The sequence below is a fragment of the Cricetulus griseus genome, chromosome 2, assembly GCF_003668045.3.
Source record: "Cricetulus griseus strain 17A/GY chromosome 2, alternate assembly CriGri-PICRH-1.0, whole genome shotgun sequence".
Taxonomy (NCBI): Eukaryota; Metazoa; Chordata; class Mammalia; order Rodentia; family Cricetidae; genus Cricetulus; species Cricetulus griseus.
Window position 1 is genome coordinate 94832725 of NC_048595.1, and position 27650 is coordinate 94860374.

Consider the following 27650-nt stretch of genomic DNA (forward strand, 5'->3'; position numbering starts at 1 on the left):
GCTCCAATCCACACTGCAGTGTTTCAGACATTTTGCCAGCAGAACTAGAGGTCTGGATCACATGCAGAGTAACACTGACCTTCCAATTATGGGCTGGACATTTGGATAGTATGAGCATCTACGTTTCCATGTAGGGCTGGGGTGTGGATCAGCGGTAGAGCACTTGCCTGGCATGTGTGAGGCTCTGGGTTTGATCTCCAGTACAACATAAACATTTCCTACCTGATGACAATACACTACAGTGTTAGCTAATAACCAGATTGTAAGCCTATAATTGTATTGAGTAATGGAGATCCAACAGCTGTGTTCTTTAAAAATATGCATAAATCACATTACTATAAATTGAATCTCACTCTAAATGCACCAAAGGACTATTTAAAGAAATGCAATCTTGAAATTTTCCTAAGAAAATAATCATGGGGCTGGGGATGTAACTCAGTTGGTAGAGTGTTTGTCTATTAGGTAAGAAGGCTTGGGTTCCCTTCTTAGTACTGTGTAAGCTGGGCATGGTGGCACAAGCCTGTAATCCCAGAACTCTGGCTTCCACTATAAGTCAGCCTCGCCTCTCTACAGTAGAGCATCCATGACAACAGTAATGTCAAATGCTTGATATCATTCTTTATTTCAAAAGTGCTTTACCAACACATACTAATCTTCACAACATCCAAGGGAGGTAGATAAGTATTACATCACTTTCACAGATGGAGAAACTGAGGCAGAGATTAGTAAACTGTGTGGAAGAGCATAATATATGGCACAATTGGGAAAGCATTTGTTGCTGTCACAGGTTCCTGGTCGCCTTTCCCATGACTTTTGAGTCCCATGAACACAAAGGTAGCAACCGCAGCCTGGAAGCAAGTCATGGAAGCATGGACTGAGGCTACCTCAGGTGCTGAATGAGCCATCCTTTGAGCATCCCCAGCACTAGCATCCCCAGCATCAGCATCCTCATACCTTCCACCTCTAGCATGGGAGAGTGGAAACTGTGGAAAGGGCAGAAGGGGCTGGAGAAATGGGGCTTGAGGGGAAGACAGGAGAAAATACCAAGCAAGGGCACAGAGGAGTAGGAGGACTGCCTGGAAAACAGCCCAGCGGGAAGGAAGGCACTGCAGAAATGAAGTACCATCCATCTGAAAAGCTCAGGCATCCTGAAAGGCTACTAAAAGGATAATTCTTAGCAATGACATTACAGAGCCACTCCTCATAGCTTTGCCAAATATAATTATCAGGTCCTTGTGACATTCCCAGGAGGCACAATCATTCCTTTCCTCTGGTCTAGACCAAGTGCTGATGTAATTGACCTGACACTGCAGAGACTGTTGACAACTCAAATGTACTCTCCTGCCATGTCATCTCTGCCTCCTGACTCTTCTGAAGTGAAACAAAAGGAAAATGCATTTAAAGATTGTCCCAGCAAAACACTTGAAACATTCCTAAATTGTGGACTCACAGGGTAGGATCCCATCTTTGATTTTTTTTTTTAAAGAGCTGTGATATTCATATGTGGAAGTCACCAACCTTTTCCAAGCATGATTTTTCTATTCAACATGGGACATAAAAAAAAAGAAAACAACTCCCCCCAAAACAAAATATACCTCAAATTGGTGGGTGCCAACTATCTAGAGAAAAACTGGAGGCCACCACAAAAAAAAAAAAAAAGTCTTCTCTGGTCATCTTAGTGCAATCCAATGTAAGAGATATCAAATGAGGTGTCAAAGGTTCCTGGTCACCTTTCTTATGACTTTTGAGTGACAGGCAGTGGCAAATGAGTCCAAAGACCAAGGACCTTGTAGGGCTAGTTCAAGTGAATAGGAAGAAGGGACAACAAGGACAGATGAAAAGGAGAAAGTCACTGCACAGCCAAAGAACTGAGAACAACTGCCAGTGTTTGTACCTAGGTTCCTCTAGGACAAGTCATGTGTCCTAGAGGACATTTGCATCATCCCTTCACTTCAGTCATCAGTATTATTCTCAGTATTATTGTTCAGTCTAGCTCTGAACACCCTCCACTCCTCTCCAACAAAAACAACCACCAAGTCTGAGTCTACCCTTTAACCTGGTCTCCTTTTCTCTACCTCCTCCTGGTCCTGACATCTCACCTAACCAAAGCCAAAGCCTTCTTCTTGTAATCCCCAACTCCAGTCTCCTCTCCTCTCAGTCCATCCCATCTTCTAATTTTCCTCCTGGTACACAGTTTTGATTCAATTTGAAAACTCCCCTCTACTTCACTTTCCTCTCTCCCATCTATGCGTTACCTAGCGATGTGTTCTGCTTTCCAAACTCCACCTGCCAAAAAATGTCAGCTCTAAAGATTCAATTCAAGCACCACCCCTCTGTGATTCCTTTCCTCATTTTCCTTAGTTTTCTATCAACTGAAAAAGCATTTGATGATATGTACCGGTTAAATCCACGGTCAGCTTCGTACAAGCCTGCCTGCCCTCCTGGGCAATGTCATGATGTTGAACCATATCTTAATATTTTTTATATGTATCTGCCCCACAATCCCTGTCAAGAAATGGTTATTGCCTTTCTACCTCAGGTAATAAAAAGGCTTTAAAAGCAAAATGAATTAGGATGTGCTGTGTTTGCTCATGAATGAAGATGCTTCAGCGAGCACTCGGTAACATTATACAGTCTCAGCATAAAACAAATCCTTGCTACCACCACAAGAGAAAGGGTATAGACAGCAGGTGGGGCTGTATGTTTCAGAACCAAGAGGTCCTGCCTGAAGTTTTCTTTTGCTGTTTACTAGCTATGGGCCTGTTGCCAGACAGGTTCTTCTCTGATCATCAATTCCTTCCTTCTCCATGGCTTTGTAGAATTAAGAACCAACAGAACTACATCCCATGAACTCTGCACAGAGCGGTTCTCAATCTCAGTTATGCATCATATCACCTACAAAGTTTCCAAAAATACTATCAGGCCCACCCCAAGTCAACTGACTCAGAACCCGCTGGAAGTGAGAACCAGTGGGATTAATTATTTTAAAATATTATTTCTAACACATAGTCAAATATTGCAAACCACTATTGTAAACTCATAAATACCATTAGCAGTACAGCAAGGGGGCTTTAGACTTTGGCTTAATTATCCCGTATTTGTTCAGTCAGGAATTAGTTCAATGCTTTATAGTCCAATTAAAATGCACTACAGTTTGGGGAAATTTTTGTTATTCTGTGTTGCTGTTTGTGAGTTTAAGTTATAAACTCTTAGAAAAGCATAACCACCATACCACTGTATACAAAAGATGGGAAACTTCCTAAGGTCCCTTTAAGTCCTGTCATTCAGAGATGTGTTGAGCAGACCAAGCATAACCTGGGACTTGTAAGAAAAACAAAAAGCATCTCATGCCTTACTCTGGGATGTTCATATTAATACGATGTTTTGATGGATCAATAGGTGAAGCAAAGGCAACCGTCTTCATCTTACATTTGTGTTTAGACCTTTCTGTCTCTGTCCTGAACCTGACACCGGGAGTCAATTTCTATCTTCCACATACCATCTGAACTTGAGACTTTAAAACCCTTCATTCTCCAAAGGATCCATTTAATAAAAACTAAGGACAGAAATCCTCATGGAAAGGATCCTACTTCTAGTATCTCATTGCAGGATATATCTAAAATAATGGACTAATTCCTCTAAAATATTTAAAATAGATTCAATGTACAAAATCGATACCTGCTTATAATTATGCAGTGCCCAAATTGGGAGTTTGTGAGAATTTTATAGAACCTGACAGGCCCCAAAACCCAAATTCCAAAGCTTGGCCACTCACTTCTGGAGACAACCCTGTGTAGACCCAGGCCCCTCAGGCTGCCATGATGTCAGCATTGTGCACACAGGGTGGCACAGGCCACACCATGGCTAAAGAGCTGAAACAGGAGCAAAACATTATGTAGAACCCCCTTGTTCTGTGGACCGGAAGCACCAGGTAAAGGTTTTAGGGCATTAGCCAGAGTCACACAGCACCTTCAGGCAGAGCCACACTTAGCACACCAGCCCTGACTGTACTCCCCCTCCCCCATACAGAAACTCATTCTCAGAAATTGCTCATCTGCCTGGGCACTGAAGTGTCACTCTGCCGCTTCCAGCTACTTCCACCCCCAACTCAAAATGATCTAAAGGGCCATTTTGTCTTTTTATTTTTTTTTAACATTAGGCTACAGCAGAAACCTCACAGCTCAATCAAAACACCCATTTATCCATCCATATCTCCAAATATGTCGGTAACAGATCCTTACAAAGCCTAATCCTGACTGAAGCGCAACACCAGCAATACAGCATTACCATCGGCTAATACCTTGATGAGCACAGCCAGAGAGGACCTTTCCTAAGGAGGCTAGAGACTACATAAAGTCAGAGCAACCACTCACGGGCAGCCACTCACTCAGTAGTAAAAAGTTGGGCGGGGTCTGGGCTGGGATGGCAGCACCTTTAAAACATACACAGTGTAACTATAACATTTTAAGACAATTTTAATAAACAGGATGTAGGAACCTAAAGGAACATTAAACCCGCAAAGTTGTTATGTCTCTACTTCTACTAAAGCCACCACTGGCGGGAGACACTACTTGGAAAGCCTCTTTGGGGAAAGCCTTAAAAGGTAGTTTGTGAGCCCCTTTAGGAAATACCCTTCCAAAAGCTGGGCTTCCCAAACATCCACACTCAAGAGGATGACATCAAGAAGGTGGAGAAGAGCCACGCAGGGCAGCCTCTACAGTGGGAGGGTTTTACATCTATCTGGGTGCAAAAAGCTCCACTGTCAGCAGAAAAAAAAAAAAAAAAAAAAAACCTCACTAAAAAATAAAGTAGAAATCACCAGCCACACTCCTTTATCATCACACTTGCATTTGGTTAAAATAAAAAACACTCACACATGGTTCTTCTATGAATTCTAATTAAGAAATATTACATTCAGAGTTATAGCACGCATAGTGGTGATTTTCAGAGACTGTAACAGCTTCTTGGCCACTTGAGGGGTACATGGGGTGCAGCTGTTTCCCTGAATGTATTCTTAAATAAGTGACTACTTCCACTCTAATTCTCCTAGTTGGAGGTCTGTTACAGGCTAGCGACCGCCAAGGTCACATCCCAAACTTGCCAACACAGATTAACTACAAGGGGGCCAACCCCAAGTCTTAGGGTGAGTTGGGAAAGGGCCGGTTAAAAGAGGAGACAGGCCACTCCTTGGTAAAAGTTTGCAGTTTTCTTTCCCAGTACATCTTCTTTTTGTTGAGGACTTCCATCTTGACCCTGTGCTCCTCCTCTGCCATCTCACACTCCCGCTCTATCTGCTGGATTTTGGCCACGTGCACCTCGTTCATTTGGATCAGCTGCAGCTGAAGGATGGACATTTGCTGGTGGTGCTCTTCCTCGTGCATCTTTTTTAAAGCACCTTCCTGAGATGTTTTGCTCCTGTAGTTTTTGTTGGCTGTTACTCTGACGGCTGAACACGAAGGTTCGGGTTGTGAGGTTCCCTCACATACTGGAAAATGGACGAACTCTTTCTCGTCATCGCACAGTTCTCTATTTGAAACAGGAAAGGATTCTGGAAACAATAACAGCAAAAACAGTAGCAGAAAAAACGTTAAAAAAGATTTTACAAGCTGAAGACAAATGTCAATCCAATTCCAAACAACAGAGTCCCTCACTGCAGAATGACTCTAAACCAGGGTCAGCATTTGGCCCTCATGTCCAGGTCCTCTGACCTCACCTGACTTGGATAAAGTGTTTCATTTTGTCACTGGGACATCCTGGGGACATGATCAGAGAATGTGCTTATCGAGAGTCAGAGATCCTGAGACAGTGACACAAACTCCAAACTGAAATGTGCCTGACTGTGAGAAGCATGAGGTTGCAGCATGAGGGCGACAATGTGAATCATGATGCTAACTTCCCTGTCTGTCTGGTCACCTTTGTCAGTTTCTCCATCAGCCATGAACCTTTTGTTCTATCTCAAGAGCGCCATGGAGCCTCCTGTCCATTGGAGTCAGCCCTTATATCTGCTCCTCCTTAGGGATGAGTCTACACTCTGGCCTATCTCCCTCCATGTCTCTTTAATCATCTCCCTATGCCTATTAGCTCCAGCACTGTGAGGAGAAGGCAGTGTTCAGCTCCCAGGGATGGAAATGTCTATTATTATCTCCCTTACCCTGTCCCCAGCACTTGACAAACCTTGAAATCTCCTTCCTCCATTAGCTCCTGACTCATTGCCCTCCCTACGTGTTTTCATAGCCACCCTCTTCTCTGATTGCTCCTCTCAAGTCTCCATGGAGTACCGAGACTCTTGTCCCAGCCACCTGTTCCCCTTTTGTTATTCCCTTGTGGTCCCCATCTCTGGCTCTATCTCAATTTAACTTTACAGTCTGGTCCCAACCTTACATCTTCCTTGTTTTAGTCTTCAAAACGCCCTGGGTGCACCTGGCTCCTACCCCAAATACTCATTCTCTGAAGTCATGCTTCAGTTCCCAAGTTTGTGTCTCACTATTCCCACAGCTTGGAGTTGGGCTGGGTAAGTACTTCTCCACACCCCGCGCACACACCGGTTTCTCTTTTTCAACCTCCTCTGTGATCCCTGCTGGTTCAGGGCCAACACTGCTTGTTCTGAAACCTCAGATCTCTCCTTCGTAAGTGTTCTCCTTAACAACACTCAGCACACAGTGTTCTATTTTGGCACCAGGCCTTGCTCATTTCATTAACCTTGGATACTAATTACTTTCCTGGGTACCCAGTGGATGACTAGTAACACTTACTGGCCTGAATACACAGAGAAGAGAGCAGATGGATGTAAAAAGGTTCATTTTGGTAGGTGCAGCGTGTACACTGGTATTTTTATAGGGTGATAATATTAGTATTAGAAAATGTCAATAAGAAAACCACGAACTCCAATAGCTGTGGAGTCTTTTTGTTTGTTTGCTTGCTTGAGTCAGAACCTCCATCCCTGGTTGTACTCCAACTTACTGTGCAACTGAGGATGACTTTTACCTTTTCATCCTCCTGCCTCTACTCCCCACTCCATTGTAATCCCACAGCTGGGACTACAGGCATGCAAACCACCACATCTGGTTTTATGTGAAGCTAGAAGTGAATCAGGGCTTTCTCAGCCTCTCTACCTCCAGCAGCCCATGGAGATTTCTAGGTGTGACTCTAAGACTTTCCTCAGAAGCGCTACATGCTCCATAATAAGAACCTTCTCCTTAGAGAAAAGTGATACTAATTTATTAACAGAATTGATTACCTTGCTTTGGAAGATGGGATGCTGGGAGTGTTAGTAGCTTCTGGGGGAAATCTAATTGGTGATGCTCTGCTAGTAAAAGGAGGGTGGCTATGGTCTGGGTGATTGCACTCCAAGGGGGAAGGTAACAACTATAAGTAGTCGCTAATTAAGGCTAAAGAAAAATACAGAAATCTGAAATACAGAAATTTTTTGTAATGAGGAAAAAGAAAACCTTTCAGTATCATCTAAATAATGAAAATGTCTCCCTAGTACTCCTACCAAGTGCAACTGCTCTCACCTGGACTCGGTGTCCTTCCTGCAAATTCTTTGTCTTCCTGGTACTAGTTGAAGCCAGGTATTACACATGCCTGAGTCCTCGCACATTGAACACTGTGTGATGTCAGCCTGGGCTACACAGCAGACTTCTGTTTCAAAAATAATCCCTGTGGTTGGAGAGGTGGCTCAGCTGCTAAGAACACTTGTGACTCTTCTGGAGCACCCAGGTTTGATTCCCAGCACCCTGATTTCAGGGAAATCTGATGCCCTCTTCTGGCCTCTGTGGGCACTGCAAGCTTGTAGTACAAAGATGTGTAGGCAAAACACTTATACAGATAAATAAAAATAAATCTTTAAAAATAATTACCTACACCCCCCCCCCAAAAAAAACAAAGAAAAAGAAAGGAGAAAAAATCCTCTGATCATTTCCCACCCTCAAGTCCCCAGCTCTGGAGACAGAAACTGCCTCTCACTTTCCTCTCATGTACAGCCCAGTGAAGAGTCTGGGATAGCAGCAAGCACTGAATAAATGCATGTAGACCAAACTGAGGACAGTGGGTGACACCTCTCTCCACCTAACAAACACAATAGAGGGACTGAAGCACAGGAGAAAGGAATGAGAAAGGCTAACACTGGGGACAGAGGCCTCAGATGTGAGATCAACCACATTACCTCACGTTTCCTTTCTAATCTTAAATCTGAAAGTGGTTTTGTTTTTGAAGACTGAAAAGAGACACTTTTTTTTTTTGACACTTCTACCATCACAGCTTGATTGCACGCCTATGAGTCTTTAAAGTTCAACCATTCACAATATATAACTTTTTTCCAATTCTCAAATATTCCCCTTTATCTTAACAATTCTAGGCTTCAAGGACATGGTGATGGCAGTGACAGCTGCTGGCATTCAAGTATACCACACACAACAGGTACTAGTGCTTCACAACCCCTCATTCAGTTTCTACAACCTTTTGAGTATAGTGTGACTCCAGAAAACCAAGTCTAGCATCCAAGGCCACATGGAAATCCAGGGTTCTGATCCAGGCCTGCATAGCAACAAAATCATAGCATTGAAATGTCTGAAAGCAAAGAAACGGTTCCTTTTAATCCATCCTTTTTGAGATGTGTGCTGACACACACATTCCAAAGAAAAACAGCCAGACCTCTTAAGAAGACTGGCAGAAGATAGGACTTAAAGCCAGACGAACTAGTAAAGCAACTTTCAAAGATTAGCACCAATGCACAGAGGTTAGAACTGAGATAGGCTAAGTGATCCCTTAATTGAAAAAAGACTAGCCTGGGAATAGCAGCCTGCTGCAAACGCACACCCTACCATCTCTCTCCCAGGTGAAACAATGCCAACCAAAATAGAAAATCCAATTCTATGCAAAAAGAGCAGGAAGGCTTTTCTGAGACTGAGAACACAGCCAAGAGGGTGTTCTATCACTTGGGTAATTTGAGTAAATTTAGCATCCACAGGAGAAGCCTACTACAGCAACGAAAAGAAAGCAGTGCAGCATAGTCTCCGGTTATTCTCATCAGAGTGAAGGAAAGAGATGGCTGAGAAAATGAGTAAGATGTTTTGGATGTGTACAAAAGGAGTTTATATGTTAACTGAAATTAAAAGGCCTGGTTTGAACACAGCAACGGAACTGGATCTTAAAAATGCTACTCCAGTGAGAAAAGCACAAAGCCCTAGCTATAGCACAAGTTTTCAACTATATGCATTAATAAGCACATGTTAGAGAATACTAAAACATGGCAGAGCCATTAGAATGCAATATGAGGATGAGAACCAAAAGGGAACACACACATAACTAACACACAAGAGGAGCTTTGCACAGACCAAGGATGCAAGCGTGCCATAACTGGAAATACATTGCAGTCCTCAGTACCCAAGTTCACACCCTAAAAAAATAGGACTGGGCTCACAGTGACAAGGGGATTTAGAAGTAAATGTTCATTATAGCTTCATAATAGAGAAATGATGTATACAAAATTAAACATAACTTCTCCTAAACTCTGTGGCTGCTACTAAAAATGCTTAGTTCTCATAATGTTTTAAGGCACTAATGAGATGGCTCAGTTGGTAAAGGTGCTTGCTGCCAACCCTGATGGCCTGAGTTGGATCCCCACGATCCATGTGGTAAAGTCTACTCCCCCAAGTTGTCCTCTGACATCATACACAGGCTGTGCCATGCGCACACACACAATTAAATAAATAATCTTAATGTATTTAAATGGTCATCCTTCCTACTAGACCATCCTCTCCACACCTGGTCCTCAAAAAGGATAATTAAATTATCACAGATCTCAAACTCTGCATCTGGAGACTGTGAAGGAGCCAGTGCCTACAGGACAGACACTGGTTTTCTTGTAACTAAACCCCATTTATATTCCTGAAATCATCAGATCACTGTGTTCAAACACTATTAAACATGTTAAGTCTTCAACGAAGCCATGAACATCCTGGGGTTAGTGACACAGTGATGCCTTCTCCCATAATAAACATAGCTAGAGGGAGGCCTCTAGTGGAATCTGTTCAACTCCATCCTGCTTAACATTTTATAATAAATTCCAGCACATCTCTGGGAACCTAGAAGTAGAATATAAACTTCATGAGTAATTCTAAATGCTTACACCCACATGACAAAAAAGCTACACTGATTTTGTGATATACTTTAATCCAGTACATCTGAAAACTTATTTAAACATGTAATTAACATAAAATTATTGATGAGATTCTTTTGTGGTATTTAGGTTTCAAATTGTGGTGTGTGTGATTACAGAACATCTCAGTTTTCTCTACTCATATTTCAACTGCTTATCAGCTTCGTGCCACTTGTGGCTGCTGTATTAGACACCACAGTGTTGCAAATACAAAAGCAACACACACAGAATCATGTGTCAAAAACATGTAAGATGTTCATCTTTTCCCCCACCAGTTTCCAGAAATGATGGCTGATAATCCTAGCCCCTCCCACCCCCATCTTTTGGTTGTTTAGTTTTATTGCCATTTGTGTGTGAGAGAGAAAGACAGAGACAGGGACAAGGAAGGAGGGAGGGAGGAGGGGGAGGGGGAGGGAGGGAGGGAGGGAGGGAGGGAGGGAGGGAGGGAGGAGAGGGAGGGAGGGAGGGAGTTTGTGGGATGAGTATGTGCACATCTCCTCTAGGCCAGAAGAAGACACCAGATGCCCTCCTCCATCACTCTGCCTTATTCTCTTGAGACAGGTTGTCTCCCTGGAGCTGGGTTGGTGACTCCAGGGATCCTGCTGTCCCCACCCGATACAGAACTGGGGTTACAGCTGGCTTTTTATTTAGGTGCTGGACTCTGAACAGCAAGCACTTTACCCACTGAGACATTTCTGCAGTCCTTCTCCCTGACTTCTTGAAAGTAAATAAACTGAAATGTAAAATGAGTGAAAACCCCAAAGCCATTTTGAATTGCAAAAAGAGTTCCAGTGCCTCAACTATGAGTGCCAACAATACTTTGGGCACACTTCCAAACTGACTGGGCAGCAAGGCTCACTGCTCTCAGGTCTGTAATTGGAAACAGGAGCTTTGGCTGTGTTTTAATAAACACCAGCAGAAAGACAAGCCTGCAGTGTGACCTATGCACAGATATCTAAGTTAAAATAATGGGCAGAGATGGCTCAGTAATAAAAGCACTCATTGCTCTTGCAAAGCACTAGAGTTTGGTTCCTAGAACCAGCATCATGCAGCTCACAACTGCTATAACTCCAGTTCCAGGGGATCTGACACCCACTCTGGTCTCCACGGGTACTCTGCACGCATGTGGTGCATATACATACATGCATACACTGAGACACACACACACACACACACACACACACACACACACACACACACACGTGCGCGCGCGCGTGCGTGCGTGTGTGTGTGTGTGTGTGTGTGTGTGTAAAATCAAATAAATCCTTTAAAGTGTCACACAAATGAGTCTCCAGCAAATGCCACTACAGAAAGAATCCATATTTTGGGCCAGGTGTAGTGGTACATACTACTCAGCACAGCACTGCTCACTCCCTTCCTCCATCCCAGAACCACGCCTACAACTGCACTGATGGATGCTCTTCGGCCAACAAGATAGAAAAGCAAGGGAGGCTACAAAGATCGGCAAAGGAAGTGCACACTCCACAGAAGCAGCATGGAGGGATGAGAGCTGGCAGTGCCCGTGTAAACTGTATCTGCCAAGAGCTATCTTGGTGTAGGACCCTGAAAATCAAAACCCAGACATGTCTCCTGTGTCAGGAAATGATGCATAAAGCCCATGACAACTGACCACAGTGGTCACCCTGCCTACTAGCCTGGACTTAATCTTAATCAACTGATTAGCAAGCAAAGTTTGTGTCATAATTTAGCTTCCTAGGATGATCTGTCCACAGGGAAAAAAGTGTTAATCAAAAGCATGTATTTGGTTCACATGGTAATTACCTTTCTCACTCTACACAGTATTCTTGGTTTCAAACAATTTCTTATGACTTTTAATTAACAGGAGCCAGGCCCTCAGAGCTCTGTCTTCTCTGGGGACACTGAATTCAGTGTTCTGCAAGCTAAGAACCAGATTTCCCAGGCAAGTGCTTGCTGGGTCCCTGGAGCACCTCCGTGAAGCCCTGCAGCAACCCCACCAACCTTTCTCTGCTTCGTGATGTGCCTTCCGAAAACTGCCATGGACCTTTCTACAAAGGGGCCACTTCCTGTCTTTAAAAAGGTGGGAATGGTTGGAAATTTATCTATATACATGTCCACTCTCTGCCTGCCTGGAGATAGGAGGCATCCTTGATTCCCGCCCTTTAAAGCTACAAGTAACCATACATCCTTGACTACAGACAGTTTCTTCCTTCCCTAAGAATTGTGTGTGATGTTTTGCTCTTTGCAACAGGAGTATGATGAATTTAACACTTGTCCCAAGAATATCTCTAAATCCCTAGAATGCCACAAATAAACTTTGGGTCACGATTATTACAGAGAGTAAACTATTGGTTTGCATCTGAGTGGGTGCTAAAGGGTGTTTTGCTTTATTTAGTCTCTGTGCTTTTGATGCATTACTTTTTAAAGATCTATATTTCTAGCAAGGCATGGTGACACATGTCTTTAATCCCAGCCCTCAGGAGGCAGAGGCAGGTGGATCTCTGTGACTTGGAGGCCAGCCTGGTCTAGAGAGTGAGTTCCAGGACAGCCAAGGCTACACTGAGAAACCTTGTCTCAAAAATAAACAAAATTTATATTTGTTTAATTTATCTTTGTGTGTGTATGGCTGTATGTGGTATGCATATGGGCATGAGGGTGCCTGCACAAACCAGAATAGGATATTGATCCCCAGGGGCCGGAGATACAGGCAGTTGCTCACTGCCCAGTGTGGGTGCTGGGAACTGAACTCTGGTCCTCTGCAAGAGTAGCAAGTGCTCTGAACCACTGAGACATCTCTCCAGCCACTAACCTCTGTGCTTTTGTTTTTAAACTGGAAATAGTTTACTCATTTAGTATGGCCTTTTAAGTGACTTAAAGTAGTACCTAACACAGTAGGCCCTCAAAAATAACTTTTTACAAGACTGAGTGAACAAATAGAAATCTCCATCCAGTTTCCTTTAATAAACCGGAAATAGTTTGAGCTACGAAACCCAAGTACCTCACTAATGAGAATAATACACATGCGCTCTTTATGGTTAAGCAATAATCACCTCTAAGAGAGGCTACATAAAAAACGAACTATCGTTCTGAATGCCCTGTGTAACAACCCAGTCTGATATCAACATTTCTTACAAGTTTCCTAAAAATGGAGCATTTTACAATTCAACTTTAAGGGGCTGGAGAGATGGCTCAGTGGTTAAGAGCACTGGCTGCTCTTTCAGAGGTCCTGAGTTCAATTCCCAGCAACCACATGGTGGCTCACAACCATCTATAGCGGGATCTGATGTCCTTTTCTGGCATAGAGGCAGATAGAGCACTCACATATAAAATAATCTTAAAAACAACAAATTCCAAGGTTTAGCTGTTCCAGTCAATGTAGCCCCACTGCACGGGAAGGGGTACCTTGGACAGCTGCATCCTGGTGGTATTCGGGCTCCTCCTCAGGCGGGCTCTGCAGGAAGTACAGCTGCTCCGGCAGCATATTGCTGATCTTTTCCTTGCCCAGGACGTGGTTACTCAGAAGTGGGCTCCCGCTGCGCTTCACCTTCTCCCTCCTCTCATGGGCCATAATTTTTTTGGTCCGAGCCTTGATGTTCTCCCAGCACTTCTTCAGCTGCTTGAAATCCCGCAGCGACACGCTGGGCTGAGAGTTGTACTCGTGGGCCAGTGCCTGCCAGGTGCGCTGCTTGAGGGCAATAGTTCGTGCATCGCTTTTCTTACATTCCAACACATACTTGTACTTTTCTACTAAAGCAAGCAAGATGCTCTTCTCCAGCTCTGAGAAGTATTTGGCCGGTTTAATAATTTCGTTGTTTTGCATTTTCCACTCTATTTCTCCTGGTCGTTAACTAGCCTGCAAAGGGAAGTTTGAAGCAAGAATTACCAATTCTAGCAATGAAGAGCTCACAAATCACTGAGGCTTAATCCCTACCTTGGTTCCCTTCTTTAAACAGAGCAAGTAACTTCTTTTTCATTAACAGGAAAACAGCCAGAACTTTACTGAGAATGGGAATTTTGCGTTTTCCAAGTCCATTTCCCAGTAGTCTCTGAACACCTAATTATCACTCCAATTTCCTAATTTATCTCTGCTTAATGTAAGGAACTGGTTAGTCTCACAAACGTCAGGCAGCTTTGGAAATGAACGGCTTACTCTTTCTTTTTCTTTTCCTTTTATTTTTGGAGGGTGGGGGCACAGATGAAGGTAGAGGAAGGAGTCCACTGACTAATCAAACAGATCAAGTTGTATAAAAGCATTACCAAGATTTCAGACTCATAAAGAAATTGCTCCTGGATAGCTGATATCTTTATTTTAATTATTTTTTAGATTTATTTATGTGTATGTTTTGTCTGTACATATGTCTATGTATCAGTCACATACCTGGTGCCCAGAAAGGTCAGAAGAGGACCTCCTCGAACTGGAATTACAGACAATTATGAGCTGCCACATGGGTGCTGGGAATCAAACCCAAATCCTTTGCAAGAACAAGTGCTCTTAACCATTAAACCTTCTCTCCAGCCCTGATATCTTTTGTTTTAGTTTTGTATCCTTCCTTGACCTTAGATGATGAACCTTGGGCAACCTCAGGTCCTTCTTCAAAGGGGGAAGCCCATCATGGAAGCTTACACCTGCAACTCCACTACCACTCCAGCGGCTGAGGCCAGGGTCTGCTGTGAGTTGGAGCGCATAGTGAGTTCTAGACCAGTCTAGGCTACAGGTGAGATCATGTCTCAAAAAGAAAAGTATTAAATAAAAAATGAGAGGTGAAGTCTATGACCTATCATGTTTGAAAGCCACTATTTATATTTTTTATTCATTTATTTATTTAATTTTATTGGTTTTTTAAGTCAGGATTTCTATGTAGCCCTGGATGATCTGGAATTCCCTATATAGACCAGGCTGGCCTTGAAGTCAAAGATCCGCCTGTCCCTGCCTCCCGTGCCACCACCGACACCTGGCAACTGGGAGCCACTTTTAGGAATAAGTGTACAGAGCTGGTGCACACCTTTAGTCCCAGAAATTCAGAGGCAGAGGCAGGTTGATCTCAGTGAGTTCGAGGCCAGCCTGGTCTACAAAGAGAGTTCCAGGACAGCCAGGACTGTTACACAGAGAAACCCTGTCTTAAAACAAAATAAAAATGAGTGTACAGTCTTGAGAAAATGATTTCTGTACTTTCAGAATTGAGTCTGTATGCTTAGAGACAAAGTTCAGTGCTGCTCTCCACTTTGGAACCAAGTGCCAAAAAACTGAAGTGAATTGCCCAGGGCACACAGACAGTGACACAGCACAGAAGTCTGGGATCTTTTGTCCCAGAAGTCTAGTGTTCTTGGTGTCCTTCTGACTATTCCTTGGACTTTGGGCAGTTTCAAACAATTCAACCAGGACTCCTTAAGTCACCCTATCCTCCTCTGCAGTACTGAGTATTTCATAAATGCCTTACTGCTCTGCTGTAATGAAACCTGTTTCCCACATCTTCTGCTCACAAGACGTTTCCTATGAGAGGGATCCCTCACATAAGTGAGGCAAACACGGCTGAGCCACAGCAGCTGCCGGAACAAAGTGAGCACTGCTATAGCCCCTGCTGGAAAGGACCAACACAGCCCTAGACCCTTTTATGTTTTCTAAGCCTCTGATCTTTCAGCGTAATGGACAAGCATCAAGATACTGGTGATGTAGTCCATTTAAAACTGCCCACTTCTTATCCAAAGAACTGGGAACCAACTTCAAAGGAGTCGGCTGACAGCTAGAAGTGAGGTCATCTAAACACCAAGAGAGGTAGATACATCAAGTTCACTACATTGTTTTCTCAGTCATTTTGTATTTTGAAATTTTCTATAATAAATATATAGGGGGTAAGACTGTGGCTTTTTTCCCCTCTTCTTTTCTTTTTTTGATACTGGATCTCATGTAGCCTGTGACTTAAAAAAAAAATACGGGGGCTGGAGAGATGGCCATGCAGTTAAGAGTGCTTGATGTTCTTCCAAAGGACCAGAGTTCAGTTCTCAGCACTGAGCAGAGTTCACAACCAAAGATAACTTGAGCTTTCAGTGATCCAGCTCTGTCTTCTGGCTTATACAGGTGCATGCATATGCATGCAGGCACGTCCACGCAAACACACACACACACACACACACACACACACACACACACACACACACACACACACGCTTTCTCTCTCTCTCTCTCTCTCTCTCTCTCTCTCTCTCTCTCTCTCTCTCTCTCTCTCTCTGCCCTTTCTCCCCCCTCCTTGCCTCTCTCTTTGGTGTTTCAAGACAGGGTTTCTCTGTATTGCTTTGGAGCCTGTCCTGGAACTCGCTCTGTAGACCAGGCTGGCTTTGAACTCACAGAGATCCACCTGCCTCTACCTACCAAGTGCTGGGATTAAAGGTGTGTGCCACCAATTCCCGGCTCACTTTTTTAACCTTAAAAACCATCCTATTAAAATCAAACTTTAAGCTAGCTACTCATGCCCATGACACCTGCTGAGGCGTATCCTGTTGTAAAAGACTGAGGCTGGAGCAGACTAGACCAGCAGAAAGTCTTAAAACTGGGCAATGGAATCTGATGAGGGCCTTCACAATGCTCTACACCTCACCCCAAATCAGGCTTAGAAAGGATACTACGGGGGGGGGGGGGTAGGCCCTCCCCAACCAGACTTCTCTCTTCACTGTCACAATGGGCGATTACAGTATCAGAGTTACAAAGAAAACTAAATATGTGTCAAAGGCAGGTTTGCCTCAGACCTAGGCAAAGCTAAATAAGGAGCTTTTTTTTTTTTTTTTTTTTTTTTCTTTTTCCAAGGATGTGGCCCTGGCTCCCTTAAACTTTCAAATCTATGCTTTGATTGTATTACTCTAGAAGTCCCACAGTGGCACCAAGTCAGGGCTCCTTCTCCCTCCCCCAAGGTCAAAATTAATTCTTCACCATCATCAATGTCTATTCACTATAATCCAGTGTTCCCCAAACTAAAGTTTGCAAACACAGGTCCTGCACAGCTGCCCTCTTCCATATCATCTCTATCTTCCAACACACCCATGTCCAACTTTCTGTGACTTTTACTATAGAGTTGGTGGGTACAGTGGGTGTTTTTAAAAAATGGATAGCTCCCAGAGCCAATTCTGAGTCCCCCACACCAGCACTTCTGCCTCAGGCGACATGGTACGTCTACTTTCCCCACCCCCACCCCATTCCTTTAAGAATGGCTGGCTGCTCTCAAGTCTCAGATTTCTTTCTTTTTTTTTTTTTTTTTAAGATTTTATTTATTTATTACATATACAGTGTTAGGCCAGAAGAGGGCACCAGACCTCATTACAGATGGTTGTGAGCCATCATATGGTTGCTGGGAATTGAACTCAGGACCTCTGTAAGAACAGCCAGTACTCTTTAACTTCTGAGCCATCTCTCCAGCCCAAATAAGATTTCTAATTCACAAATGAAAAGGTTTTCACTCCCTATTTTTTCTGTTAGGTATAATGCTATTTTATATGTAGCCTATAATTGTATATGCTTACTTTCTAAGTAAATATTTCTCTTACCTTGACTACTTCTTCAAAGTTGTTGCCTCAAAAGATTAGTCTTTGTACACTGTGTGGCTGACTGACATCCCATTCATGGCACACCAGTGTATCTGTCTGTCTACTTCCTCTGCTCTTGTTGATAACATTCTAATTCTCCCCAAACGTGGAAGTGAAAACCATCCTTCGTTGTTTAACATTCTCTGCTCTCGAGCCTTAGGCAAACAAAGCACACTCTGAGGCTCAGTCTCTGTGACACTTGGTAGAACTGAAATTGTCAGGTAATTTAAAAATTCTTCCTTGTCATGCATACCACCAGGTAGTGATGGAAAGAGACAGGGTTAAAAAGAAATTTAGACAGAGTGTCTAAATTTCACAAAGAGGTCTGCGTTAAGGGTGGCCAGTTGAACCCTTCAATAAGAACAGATAAGTTTTACTGAGTTTTTGTTGTGGGTTAGATTGTATACCAAATGCTTTAGGTGCAGTATATCATTTCATCTTCCCCTAAATCGCTCTTGAGACCAACATCCATTATACTTCAATTTTTCTGTTAAAGAAAAATCTAAGTACCAGAAGAAATTATACAACTGCTCTCAAAAGCAAATACCCAGAATTACCCACACCTGGGGACCATTAACAGCTTATTAACTAAACTGTTATTTAATCACTAGCTAAGTACAACCAGAGTTGCTAATTTACTTTGCTTAATTTCATAGAACACCAGGCCTCTCTGGGCCATGTGGTTATGTTCAACAGAAAGCTAAAAAGGGATTCTGGTGTAAGCCCTAGCTTTTGTACCCCAAAGTTTCCTTGTGGATTCCCAACAGTTTTGTAAGGTAGGTTGCTTAACTCTACAAACTAATTATTATTTCTATTTCCAATATAAGAAAGCTGAGGCCCAGGAACCTACCATGACCACAGAGAGAGTGGGTGGCAGACCCAGGAGTCATAGCCAGCATGTCTGCAAGCCCACACTCCTCTACTCGGTCTAGTTCTCTCATTTCAGCTCTAGTGGTGGTTTTTATTCCTGCTACAATGATATCAATTACCAAGTGATCCAGTGATCTGCTGGAGAAGGTCCAATGGCAGGGCAGCTTGGGGGAGCTGTGTCTGCTCTGCCCATCTCCATTTGTTGGTTCTGCCCTCTTTCCTCCCCACCCCTTTGCCTCCATTACCTCCTCACTCTCTCTTAAACAGAGGGCCCACACCTTCCCCCACAAAAGCATCCCTCACTCAGTCTAATCAGAGCTCGGGAATAATTTCTCCAGCCTATGTGATTAAAAAAAAAAAAAAAAACTGTCTGGAAGTAACCACAGAGACAATGCAGAGCTTTAAAGTGGTCCACACACCCAGGGGTAGGCTGGAATCCCACAGGAGCACCTGACAGACAGTCCTCATCAAACAAACAACTTGCCAAGCAAGAGATCTCTCCAACAAAGCTTATCACTGGAAATACCAAGGCCAAAAAGCATAACCTAGCTAAACACTAATCCACAATGTCCATAATAGGTTACAGATGGCAACACAGTAAGCCTTCCCTGTTGTGTGAGTTTTTGCTAGAGTTGGGCTGCCTTCCCTGCCCTCTACTCTGCTCAGTAGCAACTCCTCCTTATGGATGCTGCTCTGCTAACATACTACCTGCTAGTATATTACCATGGTTGTATCTAACAGCAGCCCATTGACCCCCCACAAGTGGGCCCCAGTAGACAGTGAATGCATATGTACATTTTATATAGGTATACCAGCCACACACAGAACATCATATAGGACAAAGCTGTGTTAAAGTATACTAAACACTGTGTTAAAGAAAAAATGGTCAATAAAACAGCAAAATCCAGATGCAGTGAAAGTTCCCCTGGGTCTTGGCAAAGATCTGAAAACAGGTCTAAATAAAAGAACACAATAATTCTAATATCGTAAAAGAACAAAGAGGAAGCGATTAGCACAATTCCCAAAACACTAACATTGATTAAACCACCAGAAGTTGATGACCGGGTACTAGTTCATTTAATATTCACTTTAAAAGGAAAAGCCAGCTGTTTGTGAACTGAATGACTGTATGTTACCGACTTCCAACGACAAATCACTAATCTCCAGTGGGCTGTGCTTGGGATTAGACATTTAAAGAAGTAATTAAGGCTAAATGAGACCCTTTGGTCCAACAGGAAGAGACATCAGAGACCTTGCACCCTCACCCCTATGGGGGGGGGTGAGCATACTATAAAGTGGCAATGACTGACGTGACAAGAGCTTCACAATAAAACCTTTTCTGCCAACACCTTGATCTAGATCTGAAACTACAAGGGAAAAACTTCTGTGTTCAAGACACCCAATCTTTGGTATTTTGTCATGAAAGTAAAGAAGACTGATATGACAGTTTGTGATTTTTTTTAAGTCCACCAAGGGTGAAACTAAGTCTTAAGTTTTGAGCAAAGTCTAGAGAAATGGCAAAGATTTTATTTCTATTGCCTTTTGTAGGAAAAAAGAAAAAAAAAAATCACACTTTGAAGTTAATCCTGGTAACCAAGGAGCTAGGATGGAGACCTCAGACAGGGGTCAGGACAGTAACAAGCCAGGATCCCATGGTGAGATGGGGGTGGGGGTAACAGAGAACCTGCGCTCGAATCCTGACCAGCATTCCAGCTGTGCACCTCTGGGCAGGTCAGTGCATCACCTGTGAGATGGATTAGTAAACCTGAACACACACAAAGCCCAGCAGTGTAAGAAGCAAGATTAGAGCATCAGTACACTGTGGTGCTTTCTCTGTCCCCATTTCAAACTGTTTCCAAAATAGCATCATCTATATAATGTATACCCAAACCTATGTTTACCAGTCTTTTATTTCATATACATAAAATTTAACCAATATGAATGCGCTCCTATAGAAGGCTAAGCACAGCTCTAAAATATATGGGGGATGCAAAGATAAGTGGAACGCCACATCTTGGGAAGAGCACTGACACTCCCAAGCTGACGCCTGAAAGGAGAAGCTTGGGAACAGACGCCATAACAAAGGACCACGTGCCCTGAATGCTCAGGGGAGGGAAGAGTGGATCTGCCCTCCTGTGAACAAGAGACCATGAGTTAGACTTGTATGGATATGAAGAGAAAGAGCCAAGGAAGATAATTCAGATTCTTTAAAAGGGGAAGGGGGTGGGGTAGGAAAGGCTCTGCACCCAGAGTGGGACAACGTTCCTAGGGAGAAAGAAAAGTGTTAAAGTACATCATGACCAGGATGTGTCTGTGCACACACAAGGGTAAGGGAGCAAGAGAATGCAGAGGCACTGAGATACATGTGGCCTCAAAGAGCCACAACCCTGATCTGGCATCATAGGGAATGGCGCTCCCTAAGGTGGAGAGATTGCAGCCCCACAAAAGTGTAAAACAGCACAGACATTTGGAGCACAGAGTGGTGGCGAGGCAGTACAAGAAAGAGCAGCAAAGATGTGCCCAGGACTTTATTCCAGGACAGAGCTGTGCCTAAGAATGAGTACCTTAATGCCTACTAGAAACAAGTTAGCATCAGAACAAAACAGGACCACAACTTGGGAGACATAAAGGACTAACATATTACATATGAACGTAGTGGGTGGGCTCAGGGGCCTGCTACACACCTCCCATGGAGGCCTGCCAACAGGTTATAGTCTGCCATAAAAAAGCGAAGGCTATTTCCTACTTTCTGTTACCATTCTACATCCTGATTCAACATCTTGAAAATAATCAATCTTTGAAATAACCTAAATCCTAGCATATTAAAACTTTAAAGAGAGAGAGAGAGAGAGAGAGAGAGAGAGAGAGAGAGAGAGAGAGAGAGAGAGAGAGCTCACCCAACCTCTTTCTTCACAAGTGAGAAACTAAGGCTTGGCACAAATAAGGGGCTTCTTGGGGACCTGGTAACAGGGAGGGGACAGCCTGCTGCTGAAAGTTCATGGTTTATTTCCAAGCTCTATCCCCACATCTTCCCATTAAGGTGCCCTTTTCTGTGAGGTATTTTCAAGCCATCCCCCGCCATCCCATCTGCTGTGGTTTGGATCATAAGGCCCCTTGTGTTAGAGCCTGGTGCCCAGCTTGACATTCTCTGGAAGAACAAGAACTGTCAGAGGTGGATCTAGTGAGGTGACTTCAGGACACGGACTGAGTACCTGAAGGAGAGAACTCCAGCCCCTTCCTCATCTTCTCTTTGCTCCCTAGCCTAAGGGAAGCAATTTTTCTCTACCATGTATTCCCACCATGCCATATGCCCTGCCATAGGCCCCAATCAACAGGGCCAACTGAATAAATGAAAAGAATGAGCCTAGCAGATGATTGGCACACACCTTTAATCCTAGCGCTTGAGGCAGAGGCAGATGGATCTTTATGAGTTCAAAGCCAGCTTCATCTAAATACTGAGTCCCAGGCCAGCCAAGGCTACATAGTCCCTGTTTCAAACAAACAGTACGAGCCCAAACAACCTTTACTACCCAATTACCAAATGCGGTGCTAGGGACTACACCTGACTTCAAGCATCCTGGGAAAGTGTCCACTACTCAGCTACACCCCCAACCCAGGCCTTTTCTTTTTATAAACTGATTAGCTCAGAGTTTAGGCACAGTGACAGAGAGCTGACTGGCGTGTCACCTGAAAACTTAAGGGCATTCTGTCACTTATCCTGTGCCATGCAGCAAGCCCTCTCTCCTCCCTGTCAGGTCTTCATCTCTACACTACAACTAAAGCAGGTGCTCGCTCGATAAGTCCCTTCCAGAGCTGGCAGTCCATATTAGCAGTCATTTTCCTGCGACCTAATTTCCACAGCCCACCACCAACCATGGAGGGCATTTTCTGATTACTCACGAAGCTAGTGGGGGTTTGGACCACTGAAATAAAATACTATACAAAACAATGAAATGATCCTGTCATTTCAAATCTTTTTTGCTTTAAGGACATATACAGATTTAACTTTGTAAGTGAAGCAATTCCAGGTAAAGCAGCTAAGGCCAGTAATCAGTTCTCCAGTGTCTTGAAGACTGGCCACCATGCAGCAGGCACTTGGTAAATATTTGCTGAATGCATTCTAACACACACCTGCCTGGCCATTTGTGTGTTTCTACTAATTACAGCTACATGTTCTTCTATCCAAAATACCTCTTTTGATAAGGGACTAATAGGGAAATTATAGTTTCCTGGTTTCTTGGAAATACCACGAGATCCTAAAGGAAGTGAAAATGGCAGTTTTCAAAGCCTCCTAATAACTGTGGCTGTCATTTTATGGTCGCATGCTCAGAGCTCGGACCTACCTCCCCCAGGACAGCCTCTCACAGACACCCTTTCCTCCCCTCCACCTCCTCTCTTTTTAGGGGACTTTGCATCAGCACCGACCTTCTTCTAATGTGTTATTCCCTTCCCCACTCTCTCCAAGTAGCCACATAACTTGGAAGTGTTTATTTTTGCCATCTGTATCTGAGTGTGACTGAGACTGGAACCAGCCTGTGTTTAAGGAAAGCCCCCACTCCTCAACCTCCTCTACTCTGTCCTCCCACTTTTAACTAGATGAGTGTTTTTAAAAGTCCTGACCCCTTCCTTCATCTCCTCCACAGCTCCATCCTAAACTAGCCCCTGCCTAGGTGCCCTTAAAATGCCTTAAGGTTCATTATTAAAGCCTCCCTTGCAGGAAGCGCTTCTGACATGCAGAAGGTGCCCTTCTGGGGGTGTTCCATGCCATCCTGCTTCTTGTCTTAGCCAAGACACTTTCCACTCCCATCACTTCCGAAGACTGGGTCTCAGATCTGCTCTAGCGGATCTTCTAACAATTTCTCCACACTGCTATCTATCCATGTGCTCTGTCAAGGAGGAACTATACTGCGTGTGCATCTTTCACACACTAGATGCTCAGCGCTTGTTCAGACATATTGCCATCTCTCTACCAGCCTCCTCTATCACTGTCCCATATGGGTACCTCAGGAATTACCAATTCTCCAGAGAGCTAGAGCCATACTAATTATTCCCCTACCATCACAAGTCTCATGATGTCTGGTGATTTCAGCCATTCCCATGGGGCTTCCCAAGTCAAAAACCTCAGCATATTCTCCAACATGAGCAACCAGTTAACAAAACTCAAAATATGATTTATTTCAATATCTCCTTTGGTCTCCCCTATTCTCACTACTCATCTCTTCTGTCAGACCTTAATCTGCACCTGGCCTCCCAAATGTCCAATGCATCCTCCACACAGCCACAGGAGAGGTTGTCCTAAAACACAGCCCTGCTTGTACCCTGTTTTCTACTTTCTAAGTGATAAAGCAAGCCAAGCTCCTCACAAGTCCCTTGGGGCTTTTCTAGATCCTGCCTGAGCCTCAGTACCTCCTCCATCTTCCTCACTCACCTTCATGCCCTTAAATTTGCTATCTTCTCATGGCTCAGTGTATGTTGGACTTCCTCTGCCTATGATTTTTGCTCCAAGGTCCACTCAGTACTCATTTCTCTCCTAACAGACCCAGAACCCATGTAATAGTTCTAAAGTCTAAACTAATGCCCAAACCCCTGCTTATGTCTAACAACTTTCCTTCCAAAATGAGTTTATACAGTGTAAGGTACATTATATTGGTTAACTGTCCTCTGCTCTTTAAGCTTGGTGAAAGCTGTCTCTGGGAGTGGGGAGGCCCTGCACTGTCTCCTCCAAAGCTCCCTTCTCCTGGGGAAGGTGGGCTCCTTACCTCTGTAAAGAGGAAAACAGCAAGAAACCATGGGTATTAAGAACATTCTGTCCTTGAGATAAGATTAGGAGATAAACTATTTGCAACCAACTTAACTGAACACTAGCGTTCATCCATAGAACCCTCATCCATGGAGAGGATGGAGAGAACCCACTTGCCTAGGATTCACTCAGTTGGGAACTCCAGCTGACTGTCTCAGTTAACTCAGTTTTTGCTGGAGAGCTGTAAACTCCCAATCTGATTATGTTCTTGACCTCTGCTGTTTGTTCTTTTACCTGAGAAGACATCTCACTCTGCCTGGGACTCTTGATTAGAACTCAGTGGGGCTTTTCCAGCAGGTAGATTTCTGTTGCGTATCTGTAAGCCCTAGTTTTGATCTAGTCTTGTGATTGTCATTCCTGTTGGATGTTGTGATCACCTGGTTTGGTGTTTTGCAACACAGCTATGGATTTTCTCTACCTGCTACTCACTACTTATTTTTCACTTTTGTTAGTGATCTATTAAATAATTCACTCTTTCAACACTGGAAGCATGCCTATTGTAGAACATTCTTAAGACTCTACCGAACAAATAGCTTACATGCTGTATGTACAATGCAACTGCATGTTTAAGAAAGAGAATGTCACAGCTGAGACTTTAACATAAATGAGATAAAAGTAGGTGGTCATGAAACATTCAGAATCTCTGCCACAGGGCTTAAACTCATCTCATTGAAGCACACTGGCCCTGAGTCTCCAGCAAATGAGGGGATTCACTATTCTACAAGCCCATTGTCAATCATAAATGTCAACCAGTAGCACATCCACATTTTTTGGTAATTTGTCCTTTGTGTCCATCTCCCTCTCTGGAATGGGGAACTCGTAAGGAAATATAAAATTTCTGACTCATCTCTGCATCTTAACATGTAACATATGACTCAGCAAAAGACTGGCACACAGAAAAAAAAGTTTGAATGAATTTCCTAATGGCCAGGAAATATAGTGAAATGCTGTTGAGTTTCCTGCCAACTACTTGAAAAAAGAAAATCCTCTCTCTCTCTCTCTCTCCCTCTCTCTCTCCCTCTCTCTCTCTCTCCTCTCTCTCTCTCACACACACACACACACACACACACACACACACACAAAGGTGAGAGACAGCAGGTAAATGGATGAGCCTCCAGGATGTCTATCTCTCCCAAAACACTTGCTCCTTCCACTATGAATATTTGTTGCCCTTACCATCACTGTGTACCCCCAAATCCTCTTCTGAGCCCTAGTTTTAAACAAAACACCTTTATTCAAGAAATCCGTCTAGCTCACTCATGGGAAAGGTGACACTGGGTAAGAAATCAGGAGAGTGCAGTGTGCCTCCCTAGAAGCATCGAGCTGGCCTGCCATGCTTCCCGAAGTGTACTGAAGTAGGCAACTCCACTCCTCACTGCCTTTCCTCCTCCTGCAGACCCTGGCACCTTTCCTATCTTCCTCGGTATTTTTCCCCCTTTCATTTCTCCCCGTTCCAAACTGAAACTCAAAAGTTTCTTCAACCCCACTGTGTCACTTAAGCAAGTGAAGAGAAGTCCCAACTCCCCTTCTTCACATAAATTAGGCTTGGTATTTTAAGCATCTTATCAACCTTGAGGGCTGTCCGGGATCTTCATCTCCCAAAACATACTACCAGAAACCACTGCATCCTAAGCGGCGCAATGCTTTCTTTGCCAGGTCTCATGTCAGTGCCTGCGTTTCATCTGAACACTTCCGCCCTGCTGCAGGAGTAAGGACAGACAACTTCAGACCTTCTTTCGGGACTCCTCCCACTCCCCCTCAGGATAGACCTGTCTCAAGATGCAACTGTGGGGTGAGGAAACGGATGACCCCATCTTTCTCCGGGTTTTAGAATTCTTCTTCTCCAGTCCTTAGTCTCTTTCTGGCCTCAAACTCTAACTGTCCCCAATCCTAACTCAGGAACTATTTTATTAACATTCAACAATTTCCTGAATAACCACACAACGTAGTCTGTACTGACATGCTAAAACCCCCACACAACTCAGGCCCTGTTATCCCAGCTCCAGTTTTAAATGTGTGAAAAGAATGTGTCTTCACCCTAGAGCCATTCTCCTAAGTACCGCAAAACATTCGTACTGTTAAATGTTATCACAGAGATAAAACATCCATTCTCTATCATCAGAACAGGGAGACTAAATTCTTGTTTCTTACTCCAACATAAAAATTCTCCCTGCAATTTACAGAGCCACCTCAGTGCCAGTGCGATTATTTGATAATTCACGGCAACTGTTTAGGACCTGGGGCCTGGGACATGAAGTACTTAAATTTAGCTATCAGAAGATACACACATTATCTCTCACAATAATACCTGGGGGTGGCTATTACATCACACCCTACTCCCCCATTATAGGAACATGTAGCCTCGGAGTAAAGGAGCTTCCCCAAGGTCAGTCGGGCAGGGATGTGATGCACTGTTTCCTCCTAAGAGGGACCCAGCCCATTATACCTCAGGACCGAACCAGAGGCATGGGGGTCTCAATGGAGACAAGTACGGAAAAGCGGCAAGCGCAGTTCCCTGCAAGCAGTGGGGATGTGAGGACCGCGGCACCGAGGGGTCCGCTGGATTTTTGCCCCCAGCACCTCCCGGGCCCCGGGCTCGGAGTCCCCCCTCCCGGGAGCTCCAGCGCGTCAGCGAGGCCCGCGCGCCGGCGCTTTGTACGCGGCAGGCCGGCCGGGTTCCCGGGGCACCGCGGCGCGCGCAGGCGGCCGTCGGCCTGCGGGGAGGAGGGCGCGGCGGCTCGGCCGAGAGGCCCGCCGGACCCCCCGCGCTCCCGCTCCGCCGCGCTTCCCCGGCCGGCCGCGGCCCCTCCCGGCCTCAGCCTCCTACCTGCAGCGGCGGCGCGGCGGCGCGCGGGTCCCGGGGAGGGGCGCGGAGGCGCGAGCGCGGCGGCCTGGGTTGCTCTGGCGGGCTGGGCGGCCGGCAGGGGGCCGCGGGCTCCAGGCGCCGGGGCGGCGCGCGCCCCGGCCGGCCAGGCCCCGCCGCGCGCGCGCGGCCACAAAGCCCCGCTTTGCCGCCGCCCCCTCGCGGGCCGCCGCCGCCGCCTCCTACCGCTCGGTGGGCGCCGCGGAGGGCGGGAGCGCAGCCCCGCACAGTCCCCACCTCCCGGAGTCGCGGTCCCACTGCGCTGCCCACCTTGGCCCGGGAGCTGCGGAAGGGGACTGTCTCCGCCAACAACAAAAGAATGCATTTTCCTACACTGGGGCTGTGGCAGTCACCCGCACGAGTTAGCGCGAGCCTCCTGACTGACGTGGGCCCTTTTCTTCAGAGAC

At 44.7% G+C, this 27650-nt stretch overlaps 1 protein-coding gene across 3 annotated transcripts; it reads right to left on the minus strand.

Annotated features, from left to right (window-relative positions):
• Positions 1-598: 598 nt before the first annotated feature.
• Msantd3 (Myb/SANT DNA binding domain containing 3) lies at positions 599-27650 on the minus strand. Of its 3 annotated transcripts, none has more exons than XM_027403110.2 (3): positions 27514-27650; positions 13541-13991; positions 599-5548 (listed from the first exon to the last, which is right to left on the minus strand). In XM_027403110.2, exons 2-3 carry the CDS (start codon positions 13956-13958, stop codon positions 5139-5141), a joined length of 828 nt encoding a protein of 275 aa, XP_027258911.1. In that variant the 5' UTR covers positions 13959-13991; positions 27514-27650; the 3' UTR covers positions 599-5138. The 3 variants fall into 3 exon arrangements, with proteins under 3 accessions (XP_027258911.1, XP_027258912.1, XP_027258913.1); XM_027403111.2 differs by lacking the exon at positions 27514-27650 and adding an exon at positions 27208-27340; XM_027403112.2 differs by lacking the exon at positions 27514-27650 and adding an exon at positions 17672-17824.